Source organism: Mastigoproctus giganteus, chromosome 1 (assembly GCF_048544385.1).
Source record: "Mastigoproctus giganteus isolate SK-2022 chromosome 1, ASM4854438v1, whole genome shotgun sequence".
NCBI classification, from domain to species: Eukaryota; Metazoa; Arthropoda; class Arachnida; order Uropygi; family Thelyphonidae; genus Mastigoproctus; species Mastigoproctus giganteus.
The window spans coordinates 266,840,922-266,864,541 of NC_143575.1; the positions used below are offsets into that span (position 1 = coordinate 266,840,922).

Consider the following 23,620-nt stretch of genomic DNA (forward strand, 5'->3'; position numbering starts at 1 on the left):
AATTCTGTTAAATAAAATTAATAAGTGATTTTTAGAATGTGGTGACAGATGTTTTATCATTTCGTAGTGGATGTCATCGGGCCCGACAGCACTTGCATGCGTAAGAAAGAGTGCTGCATTTAACTCTTCTTGTGTAAAGGGCTTGTTATATGGTTCGAGCCCTTTTGAAGAGAAGTTTAATGGATGTTTCTCACGTTTTTCTTTCAAGGCCAAGAACTCTGGAGGGAATGATGTTGTTGCAGATATTTTCGCAAATGTTTCCCCTAGAGTATTTACAACTGCAGTTCGGTCTGCAATTAGACATCCATTGTGCTCGAGAATCACCGAAGGGCACGGTGGGTATTTGCCCTTCATTTTCCGGATCTTGTCCCAGACTACTTTTGAGTTGGCAGTCTGGGTTATGGATGATGTAAAACGGATCCAAGATTCCTTTGGCTCTGACGTTGGATATAACGTGCTTTTGCACGTGCACGTTTAAATGATATTAGATTATAGGTCGTGGGATATCGACGGAATATCCCCCAGGCTTTGTTTTGTGCCTTTTTTGCTGTTGTGCACTCTGAATTCCACCAAGGTTTAGGAAATAGTGGAAACCGGCTGGATGTTTTTGGGATTGCAATTACAGCTGATTGGACAATACTTTCTGTAACGTACGCGACTACATCATTGATATGTTCCCAACTGACTGTAGCGATGTCAAGATTTGCCAGATGTTGAAAGGCATTCCAGTCAGCCTGATCAATCTTCCACCGCGGTAAACTAAATGGCTGACACGGTCTACCACTAGTTAAGGTGGTTATCACGGGGAAGTGATCACTTCCATATGGGTTTTCTTCCACCTCCCATATAGCTGAAGGAAGGAGGGAAGGGGAGCAGATAGAAAGATCAATGGCAGAAAAAGTACGGGTAGGCATGTGGAAGAAAGTGTGTGTTTCCACATTGAGAAGGGAGAGGTCATTGTCAGTGAGCATACGCTCTATGACTCATCCCCTTCCGTTAATGTTAGTACTACCCCACAGAATGTTATGTCCATTAAAGTCCCCAAGAAATAATAAACGGGGAGGCAATTGCATGACGAGATCATCAAGGTCTTCCTGGAGGATGTCAATACCAGGTGGTAAATAAAGAGAGCAAAGTTAATAAGAACCCCACTTTAAGGCAAATTGCTACAGCCTCTACGTTGGTTGTAAGTTGCAAAGGCTGAAAGGGAATCTGGTTGCTCACGAGGATTGCAACTCCTCCATGAGCAGGACCGTACCCAATTCTGTCTTTACGAATGATTGTAATGTTACGTATGGTGGGGACATCATTCGCCTTTAAATAGGTTTCCTGTACACAAAAGCACGATGGCTTGTACTTTTGCAGAAGTGCCTTGATGTCATTAATGTTTTGTCGGAATCCACGACAGTTCCACTGTAGGATTTTAGCCATTATTTTGGCTTGGTGGGTCCATCAGGCGGCTTCCGAGGTGCTGAGGGCTTACTTTTATCAGTCTTGGATTTGTCTTTTTTGGGGAAGAAAGGGCGCTATCCTGTGTCCATCTCTTCCTCCGTAAAGAGTTCCAAGACTGAATCGTCATGTACCTCCTTGGTTTCGACGTCCATTTTTTCTTGTCCTGGCATGGGCTCTTGATTTTTTTGTACTGTTACTTTAGTGCTTGCTTTTGATAGTGCTTGAGCACTGGGAGGTACCGATATTGGAGTGGCAGCTGACTGAGATTTCTGTGCTGGTTTTACTGAACTTAATAGATAGCGGGCGATGGGCGTGAATGACTCTTTTGGTGGCACAGTCATATCCGTTTGGGTATGACAGAAATCGAGCATTTATTGGATATTCGAGCATTTATTGGATACTTTTTCGGCGTATGTTGCTTTGCCGCTACTTACTGGTTTAACTGCTTTCCTGGCCTCTTGGTATGAGATGTTAAGTTCTACCTTTAGTCATTGTATTCCTTTTCTTCCTTCCTTTTAGTCTTCCTTCCTTCCTTCCTGTAGTCCTTTTCTTCCTTCCACCGCTGGCAAGCTCTTGAATATGCAGGGTGTTCTCCATTGCAGTTAATACATGCGGCTTTTGTAGCTGAACATCCAGTTATTTCGTGGTCCTTTGCACCACATCGAGCGCACGCAAGGGAACCATGGCAGGCCATTTGCGAGTGTCCATATTTCTGTCATTTGAAACACCGTAAAGGGTTCGGAACATATGGACGCACGGGGCAGTTTATGTATCCAGCTTTAATCTCATCAGGAGATTTAGGTGAATTGAATGTCAGGATAATGTTTCTGGTTTTAACCAGTTTCCCATCCCTACGTGCACTAATTCTTTTGACGGCAATAACTCCCTGGGATTTCAATTCCGAGCAGATTTCCTCCTCGGTAACGTCGAGAAGGTCCCACTCTGAAATTACACCTCTCGATGAATTTAGTGTTCTGTGTGGTGTCACGGTTACAGGGATTCCTCCGATTGATGTTACTCGGAGTAGATGTTCAGATTGCCTGTCATTTTTAGTTTCAATCAAGAGATCCCCAGAACGGAGCCTCTTAACTGATTTGGGTGAACCAGCTAACCCATCTAACCCTTTCTGTATAAAGAAAGGTGACATTTTACCAATCGGTTTTTCATTGGTGGAGTGCATGATTAAAAACTGTGGGACAGGCCCTGATGGTAGTTCAGTCCGCTGCCTCTTTGAAGCAATAGGTCGATGAAGGTTTTACCATCAGTCCTCCTTCATTTGCAGGTCTCACCCGTCATCAACCTAGGGACCTTCAGTGCCACTGAAATGTCATATACAGACCAGTTGATTATTTGGTACCCTATTATCATTCTGCACTGGAAGTGTGTTACTTTTGTTAAAAGCCAGCATCTTGCATTCACAATCATAATTGTACTCCAGTGCCTACGAACATATTTAGTGTTTTTGACACGTAGTACTTGGTTGGGACGTTGCCAACTATTAATGGAGGAGTATCCAGATATTAATGGTAGGGTAGTGTATATCTTTGGAAAATAGGTAAGATTAAATCGTTCATTTTTTATAAACGAACACGCTCGCACTGATTTCTTAATATTGGATGAAAATATGGAATGCTAGATCTTTTTTAATTTTTAAAATATGTGAAGATTTTGGACTCTACGTACTTTAATGGATATTGCATGTTTTGTTATTTTTTATTTTTTTTTTTGCTTTTAGCTTTCTGCTCTGTAGCTGGTGATGAAACACGGATTCATCACTGTGATCCAAAACAAAACAGTGCAATGGACTATGCAATGGACACACCATGTGTCATCACCGCCATAAAAATTCCGAAAGTGGTAATAATGAAATTAGTGCAGTGCACTAATTTCAGTATTACAGTTGTCTTTTTAAACTGTGCTGATAGTCGGTGGAGGGAGGATCCCATTTGTGGCCTAAAAAATTGAAGGGTTGCTTCTGTTGATTAGTGTGTATTATCAATTCATTTATTGATTCATTTGCAACAATTCTCTGTCTAAGCAATACAAGACTTTTCTGGAACAGTTGGTACACATGGTAAGTGAGAGGGAGAGATTTTTTATTTATTATTATTATTTTTTTTAAACAAGATCTTATAAACAGTACCAAGTAACCTGCCTAACTTTTTTTTTTTTTTTTCGCTCCAATTTCCTGTAACATCTGAGAAATCCTTTTGTCTGCTTATTTTCTAGAAAGAGTTAAACTCTCTAGCAGTGTTGAAAACCCTCAGCATCACTGATGGTTGAATGCAAGCAATTTTAAATTACTTTTTAACTTTGAAAAAAAAGTTTGTTCTGACCATTTTGTGGGAACAAGTTGTTCTAACTACATGCTTCAGGAAGATCATTTACAGAAATCAGTATCAAGAAAAATCTCGATGGCGTCTGAAAGAAATTGTATGAAAATCTTTGCATTGTCATATTTTTAACCATTAATGTTACACATAATCCGAAAATATCAACGTAATCTGCATTTCGCTGAAATTGTTTTTTTATTTTAAGTAACCAAGGATGCAGGGTCACTTAATGATTAATTTACTGGATTCATACCAGTACATTTTCCCTTTCTTCGATGGTCTGTTTATCGTAAATCATAGACGTTTTTGCAGAGATCTGAGGCTGCATGTAAGACATTTGGGGCAATGGTAAATTTTTCTGATTCTCTGCACCAGTGCAGCCATCCACAAGCCAGATAAGCAGGAGTTTTTGTCCTTGGCCAGCAGGTGGTTGATTGTCACAGGAAAGTTCCATCTGTTGTTGTGGAAGTGGGTACTTTGAATAAATTCAAGGAAAAATTAGAAAAATTATTGAAGAGGATGGACAGGCGATGTGGAAAGTTTTTTATTTTTTTATAGCTGATGCTTTTCAAGCTACTAATATTAAATGCCAATAAAGGTCAGCCAGCTGAATTATAAATGTGACAATAGAATGAATCTTACACATTTTGCAGGGTTTTCAACAGGCACCCTCATTGTTAACTTGTACTGAGAAACATAACACATTCACAGCAACTATACTGGCAGTACACTAAACAGTGTGTAGCATCATGGCAGTTCCTCCCCTTGTTTGTAAAGTTGCTGTATACATTGGGACTTTACTTTCTGGACACACCTCATAACAAACAGAAATAAAAAGTGCATGATACTTGCAAAGGACTGTTTCTGAAATCTGAATTTTATAACATCTTTATTTGCTACGTATTTGACATCCTAACAAAATTAAGTATTGGCAGCTGAATAATTGCAAACTTATAAAAATTAGTGCCAACAGAATCTTCCAACTGCTTTTGTTTCATATATGAAAAATAAGAGGCTTTACCCATAATGGACTACTTTTGGAAAAACAGTATTATACACTTCCTCTTATGTTTATCTGATGTAGTAAAACAGAGCTTCAAGGAACAATCATGGTGCCAAATAGAAAACTTTGCATGCACTTTACATTACTTTCAAGTAGAAGAAAAATATGCACTCTTGATAAGAACTGTTTTTTGAAAAATATGCTGCTATAGCATCTTTCAAAAGTATGTATTTGAAGGTGTGTAATAAAATTTAAAGGGAAATTGTCTACCGACATCACATTATCAACTTTCAAAAATTTTTTATGACTAAAATATGACTAAATTTTATTAGTGTTGCAAACTATACAGTATTGCTAATCAGGGGGGAAAAAATCAACTAGAAATTTGCATAAATGCTATTGCTACTGAGTTTTTAAAATTAGAGTCTCTTTAACCTTAATAACTTGACAAGTAATTCTCTGAAACTGCACACAAATTAAAAGATTACTTGGAAGAACTGAATCATGCTGCATCAATTTTAAACTAACTTTTACTATAAATTTCATAGATAAAGTTGTAGAACTTTAATACAATTCTCTTTTTACCGGGTGACTAAATGCAAATTTCCACACATCTATTCAACAACTGACATTCATCAATTTCAGTTTATGCCCCCTCAGGTTTGTAATCTTAGCAAGAGGAAGAATCCTATCATCATTGAGCAGGCTCAATGCTGATAGGATCTCAGCTAATCTGCCCAAGTTTTCCAGATCCTGTTGCAGCAGCATATGGTCATTACTGTTATTAATAACTGTGCCAACGTTTGTATCATTTGCAAACTTTGGCATTAAGCTTGATATACCTTCTTCAATGTCACTGATAAATATACAAAACAACGATGGGCCTATTAGTCCACGAAGAGCTGTATCCCTTAATGCCATACTGCTCCAATTTGTACAGTAGTCTTCCATGTTCAACAGTATCAAAAGCTTTCCTGAAATCCAAGTATATGATATCAAAATTGTTTTTTGCATCCAGCTCCCTTGTGACCATATCATAGTATCCAATCAAATTGGTCAGACAAGACTTCCCCTTAACAAACCCATGCATCTTTTTTAGATGATCCTGCAATACTTCTTTAACAAGTGACTCCATTATTTTCCCTGGAACAGAAGTCAAACTAACAGGTCTGTAAATACTTGTGTCACCTTTTGGTGCCCCCCCCCTTTGTGAATTGGAGATACATTTGCACATCTCCAGTCCATCAGGACTTCCCCTAAGTCCAAGGATGCTCTCGTAATTATGTCCAAGAGTTTGCTTACTTCCTTTGCCACCTCCTTTAATCCCAGGTGCCTTTCTTATGTTTAATTTCAACAATTTCTCCTCCACTTTGCTCTCAGTTATTACAAAATCATTTAACTCCCTGGCTCTCTCCTCCTTGAATAACTCCTCATGTGTGAATGTAGATGCAAAATACTCATTTAGTTTGGCAGCTATTTGAGAATGATCATCTCCAGTTAAACCATTGATATCAAGTGGACCAATCTGATTCATCCCCTTCCTTTTTATAGTTTATATAAGTAAAGAAATCTTTGATGTTTTTCTTTGCATCCTTTGCCAAAGATTTTTCATAATCTGCCTTTGCTTGCCTAACCTCCTTTGTGACTTGATTATAGACTAGCTTATATCTACCATAGGCTTCTGTGTCACCTGACAATTCATATGCATCCCATACATTTTGCTTCTGTGCCACGAGTCTCAGTTCATCTGACATCAATTTGGGCCTAAACCTAGAACAGTATTTCTTAGTTGGAACAAAAAGCCTAGTAGCTTCCAAGATTACTTCCTTGAATGCTTCCCATTTAGAATTTGCTGTTGGTAACATCATCAGTTGGTCCCACTGTATAGAATTTAAAAAAATCTCTGAAACCACTGTAATCACCTTTATGAAAGCAAAACCCCTTCCCTTTCCCCCTGATGGTAGTTACATCTTTAAGTAAATCCCACATCAGTACACTCTGATCACCACTACCTAGTGGTTCCTTTACCTGCAAATTTTTAATGCATGAAAAATCACTTCTGATAATCAAGATCAAGCGTGTTACTCCCTGTGGTTGTCTCCCTAACATGCTGCTGTAGAAAACAATCATCCAATAAATCCACAAAAGCCTTGCTAGTGTGCGAGTGACCACCAACCCACAAGTTCCAGTCAATATCTGGGAAGTTAAAATTCCCCATTATAAGACACTCTGATTTACTGGCCTACTGTATTTCTCTGTATAATTGTTCACTGTACTCCTCAGAGTCATTAGGCCTATAACAAACTCCTACCCTCATTTTTGATTTCCCAGTGCTTATGTCACACCAAACTGACTCAACATTACACTGTCCGTCTATGTCAACTGGATGCACTTCCTTAGATTTTATGTGGTTCTTAACTAACAGCATAACGGCTCCTCCCTTCCTATCTTTTCTGTACACATTGTAGTCCCCAGATTCCAATTCTGCATTCCTAATATCTGTGTGACACCACATCTCTGATATCCCAACAATATCTGCCTTTGATGTCTTGATACAAGAAATACATAAGAACAGAGAATAAATGAAGAAAAAAAGTTAGTTCAGTGAGTTTTGAGTTGAATCATCAATCAATAGTTGATGCATGTGTTTAAACTGGTTTTAAGAAAGAACTGGAATTATAGATGCCGATCCAACAGAACAGTGTTTTCATTCCCTATCAGAACAGAATTACTGACTGATAGGGAATGAAATCGATTTGTACCAGTTGGGCAAGTGGTAAACCTGGATGCTTTCCTCTGGACAAAGAAAGATCAAGGATTTTTACATCAACTAAAAGCTGCATACCACTGCTATATAACATGCAAAAGTTTATATGAGCATATTCTATTTTACCTTAAAATTGTTACCTATTCTAGAGCTTTCTAACTATGTATGATAATAATAATTAAATAAAATTAAAAATAAAAATTTACTTGTGATAAACAAACTTTTCTTTGTCTTCATTCAATTAGATTTTGGGGCATTAAGTTCACATGTAAAAATATTATGGGAAATTAAAATGGCACAATAATTTTATTATTTTACAGTTCAAGTGTGAATGCAGTTCTTATGCAAAAACAGAAGTGAGTAACACAACTAAGCTCAAATAATTAACATCTGAGATACTTACTTGGATAAGTATATTCTACTCTAAAAGCTTTGCTCCTCTACCTGCTTTAAACAGTGCAATACAGATAAGAAAGCAGTAACTATGAGATATGACAATTTTATATGAAATATTAAAATTTGTTACAATATCTTACATATTCAAAACTTAAAATTGAAAAATATTACTGAAATTAAAGACAAACTCAAATAGCTGCTAATGTTTAAAAATAAGGGAAAAAATACATGGAGATTGCAAACAGTAATAAAAGCATACCTGTTCAATATTTTTCTCTTGGAAGCCCAATTCTTTTACCACTTCACAAGCTTGCTCAAATTGCAAACCAGCATAAATATCAATAGGAACTTTAATAATTGCTTTTGGATCTTCTTTTGCAATTTCTTCAATATTGACACCACCTTGTGAACTAGCTATAATCACAGGACCCTGAAACATTAAACATTTATTCTTTTGAATAGTTTACTCCAATTTATAATTAAAAAATAATAAAATAATACATAAAAATAGGGAGACAGGTACCTATTAAAAGGTTTGCTCATACTAAGTATGTGCCTGCTTTTTCTTATTTACTTTTAATGTTATTATTTTTATTAATTTTTACCATTAAAAACTCAGTAGCCACTTTTTTTTTATTTAATGCAAACATCAGCCATAGCTCTCTTAGCTTAAGAATCAGACATGATTATATAAACATTTTTATATTCACTGCCCTACTTAATATTTGGACATTCCTCCATGGATGAGGGAAACAGGCCCTATGCATGCAACACGTCACAGAACCTGCTATAATTATGCGCACTGGGCTTCAAACAAACAAACAATTTCAAAAGTGGGAATGCAAGATGACACATTCAACAGAATTAAGACTTCCAACGTGGAATGATAGCAGAATGCCACATATGCAAGCATTCTGTATGAGACATTGCAGTCACTCTGCGATGTCTCATACAGAAGGTTAGTGACGTCATATGCAAATAGGAAAGGAATGGTATGGAATCTGCCAAAAAAATGGCCTGGCAAACCCCAAAAACTAATAGAACGGGACAAGAGAATTCGGCGAACTGTGTGCCAAATCATAATTTGCCATTGTCTCAAGTCACACAAACCCTCTGTGAGAGTATTGAAACTAATGTCAGCACTAGTACAATACAAAGGACACCATGATGTGGGTTACAATGGTCGTGCAGCTGTTTACAAGCCATTGATCACCTCAACAAATGCTAGATGCCGATTAACATGGTTTAAGGAGTGAAAATCCTGGACTGGAGAGCAGTGGAAAACAGTCCTATGGATATACAAGTTGAGGTTCACACTCTACCAGTCTGATGGCCGTTCGTGGGTGTGGTGAATGCCAGGGGAACAGTTCCTTCCTGATTGCATCCTCCCAACAACGAAGTTTAGTGGAGGCAGTGTCATGATATGGGGCTGCTTTTCATGGTTTGGCTTGGGCCCATTAGTCGTGATCGACAAAACCATGAATGCTGTGCAATACCAGGACAGCCTGGACAATTATGCACTTCTGACATTATGGTAATACATCGGGGAAGGCCCATACCTGTATCAGCAAGACAACACTCCATTCCAAATTGCTCGGGTCGTAACAGAGTGGTTTGGGGACATGGGTGTGGAAAAGTTGGATTGGCCAGCCCAGAGCCTAATCTGAATCTTATTGAGCATCTTTGGGATGTATTGGATCATCAGGTACGTGCACGTCGATATCGCCCAAAGAACAAGCCGAACTGGTGGCTGTGTTAAAGGCCGAGTGGAGGAACATATCATCTGATATTTATAAAAAGGTGGTTGAGAGTATGCCACGAAGATTGAAGGCTGTCATAAAAGCAAACGATTAAGGTTTAAATATTATTATTATTAAATATTATTATTAGCCATATGGTGCAAAGAAGCCTCAGGCTTAGCCAAAAAAAAATCTGAATTACCCTGAGAGCGAAAGAGAGAAAACAGAGTCAGAAGTAGAAAGAAATCAACAAGAAAGAGAAGAATGATGATATCCAGCTCAGTACCCAAGCCCATACTCACCAGATGTTAGCACAAAATATTAAATGACACAATAAAAGTTCTTTTGTCTCAAGGCAGGTGTTCGGATATTAATGGTAGGGCAGCGTGTTGTTGTTGGTTTGTTGTTTAATGGCACAAGGAGAGCAGTGTGTGTGTGTGTGTACATATATATATTCTTGAACACTACTTTTAAGCCTACATTCTATTATTATTAAATTTTCAGTTATGACAATGCTGCAGTTATGCAGCATTAATGCTATTATAGAATTAAACAATTAGACGTGATATGTGCATTGATATATTAGGTCAAAGTCCCGATTGATTTTTGTTTTGCAAATGGTGGTGAAAATTTTTATTGTTTTGGGTGGGAAGCATTACCGGTAATTAAGGCCTAACTAATGGCTAGCCATAGTTGTACTAGCAGTTGTTGATTCGCTGTTTGTTTATTTGTTATTTGGTTTTTAAGAGCATTAGCAACTAAGGCCATATTGCTGCGAGATATGCAGTGGTCATTCCCTGACTTTTCCCGCATCCTCCGTATTTGGTGGTGACGGGCTCGAACCCCGGTCTAATCAAGAAGCGTGTGCTACGCACTGCTGCTCCTTCCCACCTGGCTACGGAGGCACCCATGTTGATTCGCCTAGTTCCATGTTAACAATTAACATGGAATCAAGTTAACAAATATATAAATGTAAAGTAAGAGGAGAGAGAGAGGAAATAATGGGAATTAGCATTAGTAGATTCATACTATGCAAGAAAGCAAGCTTATGCTGCAGCATCAGTCAAAAAAAAAACCCCTACAATTTCACCCCTCCATTCGTTCCAAATGCCTGTCCAGGTCAGCCTTAAATTTATTTAGGCTATCAACTTCCACAACAAAAGATGAAAGTCTGTTCCACCAATCAACTACCCGCTGGCTAAATGCAAATTTCCGCACATCTATTCTACAACTGTCTTCCTCAATTTGAAATTGTGCCCTCTCAGGTTCTTAATCTGAGCAAGGGGAAGAATCCCATCAACATTCAGCTTGCTCAACCCATTCAAGGCTTGAGTGGCCTTGAATGGGTTGAGCCTCAATCAGATCACCTTGCAGGTGCCTACTCTCCAGGCGCTGCTATTTGTAAAACTTAATTTTGTAATTTGTAAAACTTAAAAACAAAGAGCACCCCTTTGTTCCACTCACCAATCTTGTTGCACTTCTTTGTACTCATTCTAGCAACTCTACATCCTTCCTAAAATGAGGTCTTCAGACCTGTACACAGTACTCTAGGTGTGGCCGACCATTGCCTTGTATAGTGTAATAATCACCTCCCTGTCCCCGCTAGCAAAATTCCTATATATCATTGACAAAACTCTATGACCTATCCTGGCAGCCCCTCTGCACTGCGCAGCGAACTTCATATTTGACAGTACAATTACCCCCCAGGTCTTTTTCACTTTCCACTTCCCTGAGTGTAGTACCACCCAGTTGGTACATTTCTCTTCGGTTATTGCTACACATATGCAGTACTTGCATTTGTCAATGTTAAACTTAAGTTGCCACTTCTCAACCAATTTGTCCAACTTATCTAGATCCAGTTGGAGTAGCATACTCTCTTTACTGTTGTTAACAACCCTGCTAATCTTTGTGTCATCTGCAAACTTGGACATTAAATCTGATATACCTTCATCAATATCATTGATAAATATACAAAACAACAATGGGCGCAACACCGAATGCTGGGGAACTCCACTAATAACATTTGTCCATGAAAAGCGTGTCCATTGATTACCACTGTTGTCTCCCACTCCATCATCACTTTATCCATTGTAGCAACTTACCCTTAATGCCATACCTCTCTAATTTGTACAGCAGTCTTCCATGTGCAACAATATCAAAAGCTTTCCTGAAATCCAAGTATATGATACCAAAATTATTTTTGGCATTCAGTTCCTTTGTGACCACATCATTGTATCCAATCAAATTGGTCAGACAAGACTTCCCCTTAACAAACCTACGCTGTGTCTGAATATGGCAGTTTTGTCTAGATGATCCTGCAATACTTCTTTAACCAGTGATTCCATTATTTTCCCTGGAACACAAGTTCTAACAGGTCTATCGTTACTTGTAGTAGTAGTAGTGGCATGTGATGCAAGAAAGCAAGTGTATGAGCTTATGCAGCATCAGCCAAAAAAAAAAAAAAAAATCACACCATTCCCTCCAAATGCCTGTCCAGTTCCTCCTTAAATTTATTCAACCAATCAACTTCCACAATGACAGATGGAAGTTTGTTCCAGCAATTAACCACCCTCTGGCCAAAGGCAAATTTCAACACATCTATTCTACATCTGTCTTTTCTTGATTTGAATTTATGCCCCCTTAGGTTCGTAATCTTAAAGTGGAAGGATCCCATCAGAATTCAGCGTGCTCAACCCATTCAAGGCCTTATACACCTCAATCAGATCACTGCCCAGGTGCCTAGTCTCCAGCCACTGCAATTTGCAGAACTTAAGCCTCTCTTGGTAAGAGGATCCCTTCATTCCCCTCACCAATCTTGTTGCCCTTCTCTGTACGCGCTCAAGTAAATCTACATCCTTCCTAAAATGAGGCCTCCAGACCTGTACGCAGTATTCAAAGCGTGGCCTGACCATTGCCTTATACAGAGGGACAATCACCTCCTTCTCCCTGCTAGCAAAATTCCTATATATCATTGACAAAACCCCATGACCTGCCCTGGCAGCCTGTCTGCATTGCTCAGAAAACTTCATATCTGACTGAACAATTACTCCCAGGTCTTTTTCATTTTCTACCACCTTAAGTGTAGTACCACACAGTTGGTACGTTTCTCTGGGGGTTACTTCTACCCATATGCAGTACTTTTCATTTGTCAAGGTTAAACTTCAGTTGCCACTTCTTAGCCCATCTGCCCAAATTATCTAGATCCTGTTGCAGTAGAACACTGCCATTAACAACCCTGCCAACCTTTGTATCATCTGCAAACTTCGACATTAAGCCTGATATACCTTCATCAATATCATTGATAAATATACAAAACAACAGTGGACCCAACACCGAACCCTGTGGGATTCTACTAATAACATCAGTCCACGAAGAGCAGCACCAATTGATTACCACCCTCTGTCTTCTCCCACTTAACCATCCTTTTATGTGTCACCTTTTGAATTCCCTTTGTGAATTGGTGATACATTTGCACACTTCCAGTCCATGGGGACCTCCCGAGTCCAAGGAAGCTCTCATAATTATGGCTAAGTGTGTGCTTACTTCCTTTGCTGCCCCCTTTAATATAACTGGATCGATCCTGTCCACCCCAGGTGCCTTTTTTATGTTTAACTTCAACAATTTCTCCTCCACTTTGCTCTCAGTTATTACAAAACCACTTAGCTCCCTGTTAGAGTTTGACAAACTTCTGGCACTCCCCTCATTAAATAACTCCTCATGTGTGAATGTAGATGCAAAATACTCATTCAGTTTATCAGCTACCTGAGCATGTTCTTCAATAGTCAATCCATCTATGTTAAGTGGTTTTTTTTTTTTTTTTTTTTTTTGATTTGGTAGTTGTTGGCGCATCGGCTTCTGTGGCCATATTGCACCTCCCAAGGTTTTTGCAGTACTTTGATCCAAGCCCGAGGCAGGAATCGAACCCGCGACCTTTGGGTTGTCGGGCAGGTACTTTACCCACTCGGCTAGCCCGGTCGGCTATGTTAAGTGGTCCAATCTGATTCATACCAATTCATCCAATCTGATTCATCCCAAAATATTAAATGACACAATAAGTTTTTTTTTTTTTGTCTCAAGGCAGGTGTTAGGATATTAATGGTAGGGCAGTGTGTATATATATTCTTGAACACTACTTTTAAGCCTATGTTCTATTTTTATTAAATTTTCAGTTGTGACAATGCTGTGGTTATGCGGCATTAATTCTATTATAGAATTAAACAATTAGACATTATACGCTCATTGATATCTTAGGTCAAAGTCCTGAATGATTTTTGTTTTGGGATTGTTGGGAAAATTTTTATTGTTTTGGGCAGGAAGCATTACCAGTAATTAAGGCCTAACTAACAGCTAGCCATAGTTGTACTAGCAGTTGTTGGTTCACCTATAGTTCCATGTTAACAATTAACATGGAATCAAGTTAGCAAATAAGTATGAGGAGAGAGGAAATAAAGGGAATTGAGTGAAAAAATATTAGGAATATAGCTAGGAAGAATTAAGAAGGTAACATTCCTACACATGGCCATCTTCCTACTACTTCCTCAGGGATTTTGAGCAGACAGATAGCCATATATCAGATATGAAGTTTCTTCTATAGGGATGGGATACACTTAAATAGAAATTGTGCAAGAATATTTGCTGATGCTATCGAGGCAGTGTTAGGTGGGTCGGAAAAACTGCTAGCTTGGGGGGGATTCACAAACTAAAAGGTTAAAAGTAGCTGCAGGCAGAAGTGAAGGTGATTCTTGCACTACTTCTATTAGAATAAGCAGCGGCCTGGAGCAAGGGGTGTATATGGGGATTTCAGGGACAAAGTACTGCATATGGGGGGTTTCAGGGACTGATGGCAGTCAACGTGAAACAGCGGCCTGGAGCAAGGGTTGCTGGGGTTTTAGGGACTGATGGCAGTCATCATGAAACTGGTGGGTATATGGGATATGTTAGCATAACTAAGAATAAGAATAGGTACATGTATACCAATACTAGAAGTATAGTAAATAAATTTGATGAATTTGAAGTGTTGGTCAAAACATCAAAGGCGGATATTGTTGGGATATCAGAGATGTGGTGTCACACAGATATTAGGAATGCAGAATTGGAATTTCGGGAGTACAATGTACAGAAAGGATAGGAAGGGTGGAGTTATGCTGTTAATTAAGAAAAACATAAAATCAAAAGAAGTGCATCCAGTTGATATAGATGAACAGTTAGATAGTATGAATCAGCAATGTAATCTCAATACATTCTACGTTGATATTAATATTTATAAAATAATAAGAGGAATTTACCTCAATATAGTACGTAGAACACTTCCATATGATACCCTCCAGAAATTAAACCGAAAAAAATCGAAAACTTACATTAGAGTAAAAAATAAATAATTAAAAACCAATTTAACATAATTAAATCAATTTAACAATTAAAAATTAAAAAGAATCTAATGAAAATATTCAAAATGATTTTTCTTCCTGAAGCTGACAATGCTTTTCAACCGTATGTCGTGATCACAGGAATGAAAATTACTGAATAGAGTTGAACCTGAAACTTAAATAGTGATTATTTGTCTTCGCACATGCGCGTAAAGGTCCACGCATCGGAGATCAAATATGGCTGCCGAACATTAACAGAATTCTCGCGTAATTTAATTTCTATGGTTTCTGCAATTAATAGTCGCGTATAATTACGTTGAACATTAAGTATTTTGGCTCGTTAAATAAAAAAGTGTTTTTCGTTAATGGCATGAAAGGCTAATTCTGACGCTGCTGAACGAGAAGCATGAACTGAGGCTTTCATATTGATTTACACAAATATTCAGAGAAAATCATGTCGAACCTTGGTAAGACGAGTCGCAATCACCGCAAGAAATGTTGTATACCAGATCATTAATTTGTGTTGCGAACACGGAAAGAACCGAGCGATTGTTCAGTATAGTGTGCAATTTCCGTATTGGCCTGGCCATAATTTTAAATTTGGTATCTTTAAAGAATCTATTAAGCTGTTTGTGCCACTCTTCAACATATGGAACAGAAATAGAGTATTTTTTGATATTACTATTGTTGGTTGGTGTAGTATTTTGTATCCTATCCTTAGCCTGTACCCTAATTCGGTTTATTGTGGCAAGGGGATAACCCCTGTTAAAGAACCTGCTAGTTAATATTTGTATTTCTGAGCCCAAAGCAGATTCTGTCGTTGAATATTTATAGGCATTTAGAAACTGATTAAAGATAATCGATCTTTTGTAGGTGAACGGGTGATAGCTATTATAATGTAGAAGCATACCAGTGTTTGTAGGTTTTCGATAGATGCTAAATTCGATTTTATTCGAGTCCCGAGTAAGCGTGAAATTTAGAAAGTTTAATGACTTTGTATCCTCCCTTTCCAATGTAAATTTGAGTCTAGAATGAATATTATTTAACGAATGTAAAATGTCCTGGATAGTACTACTATCAGTAATAACTAGAACATCATCTAAATACCTCCCATAGTATGTGATATGGGGTAGAAAAGGTGTCAAATGTATATGCTCAATTGTTGAGAGATAGATCTCTGCCATTAAACCGCTCAGGCTCAAACTCATTGGCAATCCAACAGTTTGTTTGTACACCTTGTTTCGAAAGGTGATATAGTTGGCCTCAACTAACAGTTTAATTAAGTGAAAAATTTCCTTAATAGGTAGCTTCGTATAATTAATCGGTATAGAGTTTTTATTTAACATATCCCAAATAATATCTAATGTGTATTCAACGTTTACATTCGTATATAATGAGGTAACACCTAGTGAGAACAAATTGTCATTGTCGCCAAGTCTACAGTCTTTAAGATTATTAAATAATGTATCGTAGTTCTTAATCCCAAATTGTATCACCTGTCTAAAGGGTTTTAGACTATTTAAGTTTCAGGTTCAACCCTATTCGGTAATTTTCATTCCTGTGATCACGACATACGGTCAAAAAGCGTTGCAGCTTCAGGAAGGAAAATCGTTTTGAATATTTTCGTTAGATTCTTTTTAATTTTTAATTGTGTTAAATTGATTTTTAATTATTTATTTTTTTACTTTAATGTAAGTTTTCGATTTTTTGGTTTAATTTCTGGAGAGTATCATACGGAAGTGTTCTACGTACTATATTGAGGTAAACTCCTCTTATTATTTTACAAATAGATAAACAGTGCACTGTTGAGTCAGTTTGTGTGACATAAGCACTGCGAAAGCAAAAATAAGAGTAGGAGTGTGTTATAGGCCTAATGACTCGAATGAGTACAATGAACAATTGTACAGAGAAATAGAGTAGGCTAGTAAATCAGAATGTCTTATAATGGGGGATTTTAACTTCCCAGATATTGACTGGAACTTGTGGTTGGTCACTCGCACACTAGTAAGACTTTTGTGGATTTATTGGATGATTGTTTTCTGCAGCAGCAGCATGTTCGAGAGGCAACCAGAGAGGGTAATACTCTTGATCTGGCTATCAGCAGTGATCATCCATGTATTAAGAATTTGCAAATAAAGGAACCACTAGGTGGCAGTGATCACAGTGTACTGATGTGGGATTTACTTAAAGATATAATTACTTATTAGGGGTACAGGAAAAGGTTTTTGCTTCCGTAAAGGTTAGTACAGTGGTCTCAGACAGTTTTTAAATTCTGTACAGTAGGATCAACTGATGATGTTACCAACAGCAAATTCTAAGTGGGAAGCATTCAAGGAATTAATCTTGGAAGCTGCTAAAAGTTCCATACCTATTAAGAAATATTGTTCAAGGTTTAGGCCTAAATGGTTGTCAACTGAAATAATGAGACTTGTGCCAGAGAAGAAAAATGCATGGGATGCATATAAATTTTCAAGTGACACAGAAGCCTATTGCAGATAAAAGCTAGTCTGTAATCAAGTCACAAAGGAGGGTATGCAGGCGAAGGCATATTACGAGAAATCTTTTGCAGGGGATGTTAAGAAAAACAGCAAGGATTTCTTTACTTATATAAACTCTAAAAGGAAGGGGATGAATCTGATTGGTCCACTTGATATTGATGGTTTGACTGTTGATGATCCTGCTCAGATAACAAACAAACTGAATGAGTATTTTGCATCTACATTCACACGAGTTATTAAGGTTTGAAAATGCCAGAAGGTTATGAAATTGTAGCAGGGTGCTTAATGATTTTGTAATAACTGAAAACAAAGTGGAAGAGAAATTGTTGAAGTTAAACATAAGAAAGGCACCTGGGGTGGATGGGATCTATCCATTTATATTAAAGGAGGCGGCAAAGGAAGTAAGCACACCCTTAGCCATAATTATGAGAGCATCCTTGGATTCAGGGGAGGTCCCCCGGACTGGAGATGTGCAAATGTATCCCCAGTTCACAAAGCGGGATCGAAGGGTGACACGAGTAATTACAGACAAGTTAGTTTAACTTCTGTTCCGGGTAAAATTATAGTCACTGGTTAAAGATGCATTGCAGGATCATCTAGACAAGACTGCAGCAATAATTCAGACACAGCATGGGTTTGTTATGGGGTAAGTCTTGTCTGACAAATTATATTGGTTATTATGATGTGGTTACAAAGGAACTAGATGCAAAAAATAATTTTGATATCATTTACTTGGATTTCAGGAAACTGTTGTGCATGGAAGACTACCTGTACAAATTGGAGTAGAATGGTATTAAGGGTAAATTGCTACAATGGATAAAAGAATGGTTGAGTGGGAGAAGACAGAGGATGGTAATCAATGGGTGCTGCTCCTTGTGGACTAATGTTATTAGTGGAGTCCCACAGGGCTTGGTGTTGGGTCCACTGTTGTTTTGTATATTTATCAATGATATCCCCTAGGGGCTCACATCTGGTGAGTATGGGCTTGGCACACCCAGGGTCCTGAGCTGGATATCATTTTTCTCTTTCCTGGTGATTCCCTTCTATTTCTGTCTCTCTCTCTCTCTCTCTCTCTCTCTCTCTCTCTCTCTCTCTCTCTCTCTCTGTGGTAACTCAATTTTTTTTTTTTTTTTAGCTGTTGCAGCAAAAACTTCAGGCTTCCTTGCACCATATATAATAATAATAATATTGATGAAGTTATATCAGGGATCTAGAAAATTTGGGCAGATGGGCTGAGGAGTGGCAAATAAAGTTGAACCTTGACAAATGAAGTGGCAACTGAAGTTGAACCTTGACAAATGAAGTGGCAACTGAAGTTGAACCTTGACGAATGCAAAGTACTGCATATGGGTAAAAGTAACCCCAGAGAAATGTATCAACTGTGTGGTACTACACTTAAGGTGGTAGAAAATGAAAAAGACCTAGGAATAATTGTGCAGTCAGATATGAAGTTTTCTGAGCAATGCATACAGGCTGCCAGGGCAGGTCATCGGATTTTGTCAATGATATATAGAAATTTTGCCAGCAGGGATTGTCCCTCTATATAAGGCAATGGTCAGGCCATGTCTTGAATACTGCGTACAGGTCCGGAGGCCTCATTTTAGGAAGGATGTTGATTTGCTTGAGCGTGTACAGAGAAGGGCAACAAGATTGGTCAGGGGAATGAAGGGATCCTCTTACCAAGAGAGGCTTCAGTTTTGCAAATTGCAGGCTGGAGACTAGGCACCTGCGCGGTGATCTGATTGAGGTGTATAAGGCCTTGAATGGGTTGAGCACGCTGAATTCTAATGCGATTCTTCCACTTGTTCAGATAACGAACCTAAGGTGACATAAATTCAAATTAAGAAAAGACAGATGTAGAATAGATGTGTGGAAATTTGCCTTTAGCCAGCAGGTGGTTAATTGCTGGAAGAAACTTCCATCTGTCATGGAAGTTGATAGGTTAATTAAATTTAAGAAGGAATTGGACAAACATTTAGAGGGAATAATTGTGTGAAATTTTTTTTTTTTTTTTGGCTGATGCTGCATAAGCTCATGCGCTTGCTTTCTTGCATCACATGCCACTACTACTACTACTACTACTACTAAATGAATGTCTCATGCATACCTGTTTCTATAATCTTAACAGTTTTGCTTAGTAAGTTTATTTATGGATGTCCTAATGTAATAAGGAAAATAGAATTTATTTTTAATTAATTTAGTTTTAAATTTTTGGATCATTATTGCCTGCAAACTGGGATTGAAACCCAAAAACCAACAGGTAAGCATCAGAGTAAGTATATAAGTATTTAGCTGCGATCACTATAGCTCGTGGTTGGTATGAAAAAAAGCATGTGCAATCTGCCCGGGAGCTGCTTTATAGGAGGTCGGGCACCATCTGGTCTGATTTGTTGGTTAGTATGTCATAATAATTATATATGTTTAAGGGATGGGTTAATTTGTTTGTTAGTGATTATGCAACCTGTATTAAATTTGAAATCGATAGTTAGGGATTACGGTGAATACCTATATAGATGTTTGGGTTAATACATTTTTTTTTTTAAATAAAATTAGTAATGTTATCCACTGGACAAGGACTGGTACAACCTTTCTAGAGCATAACAGCCTGTATATGCCCAGTGGGATAACTATATACAAATTTACATGCCCCATTGGTGATTTTAACCTTGTGGCACTTGGGACTTTATTATAATCTGAAGGAGAGGTGAATTTTGAGGGAGAGTATGAGGGAGTGTATTGAACCATTAAGGTTAATTATGAGGACATTTTGGACTTGGGGAAATTTCTTTGGATTGGAGAAGTGCCAATGTATCACCAATACATAAAAGTGATTCTAGGAGTGAAGGTGGTAACTACAGACCGATTAATCTGACTTCAGTTGTAGAAAAAATTTTAAGAGGCAATGATTAAAAGTGCAATCCAGGGACATTCAGATAGATATGGCATTCTGAAGGGGACACAACATGGCTTTGCTTAACTAACTTAATAGGCTATTTTGACACAGTTACTCATTAGCTGGATTTAGGGAACGATTTCGACATAGTTTATTTGGATTTCAGCAAAGCATTTGACTTGGTCTACAAGAATGTTGTTAGGGATTGATACTTAATATTGCTAAAATAGCCTACATCAAATGTCACAGTCTAAACGAACAGATTGGTGGTACAACATATCTAATTCATTCAAATTTATCCATATATTTATAATCTCCCATAAATCAAGAAATTCTTGATTACAGAATTGTGTACCAATTAACTGCCTAAAACAAAACAAACAATACTTGAATATTTTTAATCGTTCTGCTTACATTCTAACAAGAAGGAATCATTCTCCAGAAATAACCAAACAAAATCTAAGAAATGTATATACAAGTTGGCACATGTGCTTCTAGTATAAGCACATCCTATCAGCATTGAAAACTTGTGATATATTTATTAGTTACAGTGAAAATTTCAGTTCTTCTAGATTTGCAATAGTAGTCACAATCTACACTGAAAGCCTTGCCTGCCTTTAAATTTATGAAATCATTAATGGTGATGCACTTGACAAAGCCAATCTTTGTTTCCTATGAAATTCTTTGTAGTTCTTGACTTAGCTTCTTGCTCTTGCTCTTGCTTCAGCCAATCATATATGCTCTTGAATTTTTCTTTATAGTATTAACATCTCCATTCCAATATATATCTAATTGTTACCTTTAATCCAATACAATACCTTCATGCCAGCTCAGATATTTGCTTGACAAATATTTGATCATCTTTGTTTGATCTTATAGAGTAAGCAGTTGACTCATTTATGCCATAAACACATACGTGATGGGAAACAATCTACAGGAAAATTTTCTCTGTTAACATTGTGGAACACTGACAAAAACAGTACATATTACTAAAAAAACTTTTGAATTCTCATTAGGCTGGGACTACATCAATATTTTTAAAGGCAATGTTTTTGATGCTGAGCTTTGTTGATGTCTTGTGCTAAAAAAGCACTTTGTCCAAAATGCATGGTTTAAAATATTGTAGCTGCAGCCTTAGTAAACAATGGGATGGGATGGTACTAGACATAACATAACACATTTATTGTTTTCTTATTATTGCAGCTGCAATAATAAGAAAACATTGAACAAGACTACAACTAAACACTTTGTTATATAGAAGTATCATTTCATTACACAGAGATAAAATTACATGTAATTTATTCAAAATTCAAAGTTCACCATAAAATTTTCTATAGAAAATATTTCATTAGAGAGAGTTCAACTGTATGTACTAATTTAAATGAAAATAATAAACACCAAGTAATGTTCTCAAAAATATATCTTCATGAAAGTTTGATGTTTCTAATGAAAAATTATACTCACACTAAAGGCTCGTTCATTTGCAATAGCAAAATAAAATTCTCTTCTTAAATACAATCTTTCTGACACAATAACTTTCTGACAAAGTATTCCTCTGTCACCTGTTTGTTTAGTTTTTAATTTCTGGCCAATCATCCGACCTGCGATATCTTTAGCTTCATCTGGACTACAATGATAAAATATTTGCAATTTAACTGTAGCAAGAATATATACAGATTAATTCAGTTATTAAAGAAAAAAAACAAAAAAACTTCAATAATATAAAATACCATACATCTGTTGAAAGTCTGAAATAAACAGAACAGTGACATTCCATGATATTTTACTTTTTATACAATACATGTGTTATTTTTTATATAACAGAAAATTAAAGTTATAAAACTTGTTCATCCTGAGCAAATATTCTAGTAATGAAAATCACACAAAAAAGTCCCCCACTTAGTTACAGACAGAAATTTATGCATTTGGGTAGCATCACTTCATAAAAGCAAATCTACAGACGTATGCAGTTTTGAAATGGGAGGGAAGACATAAGTTTCAGATCAAAGTTAATTATTACTGGTAGTGATTTAGTCATTATGCAAACTATAACAGTTATCAGTGTTCAGTGTAAAGGCTATTATCACAAAGTTATAAAACACTTGAAAAACCAATCAAAAGTTCATGTATCCAGATGAGAAAACTCTGACAAACTATTTTAGCAATGAAACTACTGCACGTTAAGAGTTTGAACTGACTGCCACTTTCGACCACAGTGCGGAGGGGTGAAATGGGAGTGGTTTTTTTTTTTTGGCTGATGCTGCATAAGCTTGCTTTCTTGCATCGCATGCCTTTACTAATGCTAATGCTAATTATTTATCAGAATGAACTTTATGAAGAACTGGTTGATACTTGGTACTCCAAACACTGAACCCAACCTTACTCCAACCTTAGAACTTAAATTTGAAAAATGAGAACTTGTAAAGTTTTATAAAATATAAAAATACAAATCCATTTTTCTGTCAGCCCACACCAAAATAATATTCAAGCACCTTCTTTTCAGGTTAATTAATGCAAGGCATAAAATTCCACAGGTAAATCAAAAGTCAATAAATTAGGTAGATCAAAAGTCATTCTGTGCAGCCAGGACAACACTAATATGGCATGCCACAGAATCCACAAGACTGTGGAAACTGTCCTATACATATCCTGACTGACAGACTGAATAATGATGGAAACCTGCCATGTGTTACTAAAAAAAAAAATCCCACAAATGTTCTATGGGATATCATTTTGCATTACAAGAATGCAAAATGGTCATCCCATTTTGCATTCTTGTAATGCCAAACAATATGAGGTTGGGAATAGCCATGAGATAAAGGCTCCACTGGAGATGAGACAATCACCAAGTTGTGATCTGAGGTACCTAAAGGACCACTCACTTCGGCCGTGTACTTAGAAGGGTTGTTTGTGAGAAAAAGATCAAGCGGCGTGTCTGAAAGCCATTTTGCAGAATTGCTGGGATTATTGCTCATGATGAGCATTAAGTTCATACCAGCAAGATGGCTCTCTACTGATATAATGTGGAGAGCCATATAGGTAAATGGTCACACCATCACTGAACTGCTGGAACCCTTGTTTATTGGATACATATGCACCAAAAGGTATGGTCCCTTTACTTTTCTTCCAAACAGGTGTTCACTCTGTACAAATCGCAAATCTGCCCTACCATG

The 23,620-nt window shown here is 37.3% G+C and overlaps 1 protein-coding gene across 1 annotated transcript in view; it reads right to left on the minus strand.

Moving 5' to 3' along the window:
* The window catches only part of LOC150091950 (succinate--CoA ligase [ADP-forming] subunit beta, mitochondrial-like), a 129,122-nt gene that overhangs the window by 55,748 nt on the left and 49,754 nt on the right, over window positions 1–23,620 (minus strand). The window contains exons 4-5 of the mRNA XM_090386237.1: window positions 21,912–22,074; window positions 8,211–8,381 (exon numbers count right to left, since the gene is read on the minus strand). Of these exons, the coding sequence (XP_090242363.1) occupies window positions 8,211–8,381; window positions 21,912–22,074 (334 nt within the window). The remainder of the gene's footprint in view (window positions 1–8,210; window positions 8,382–21,911; window positions 22,075–23,620) is intronic.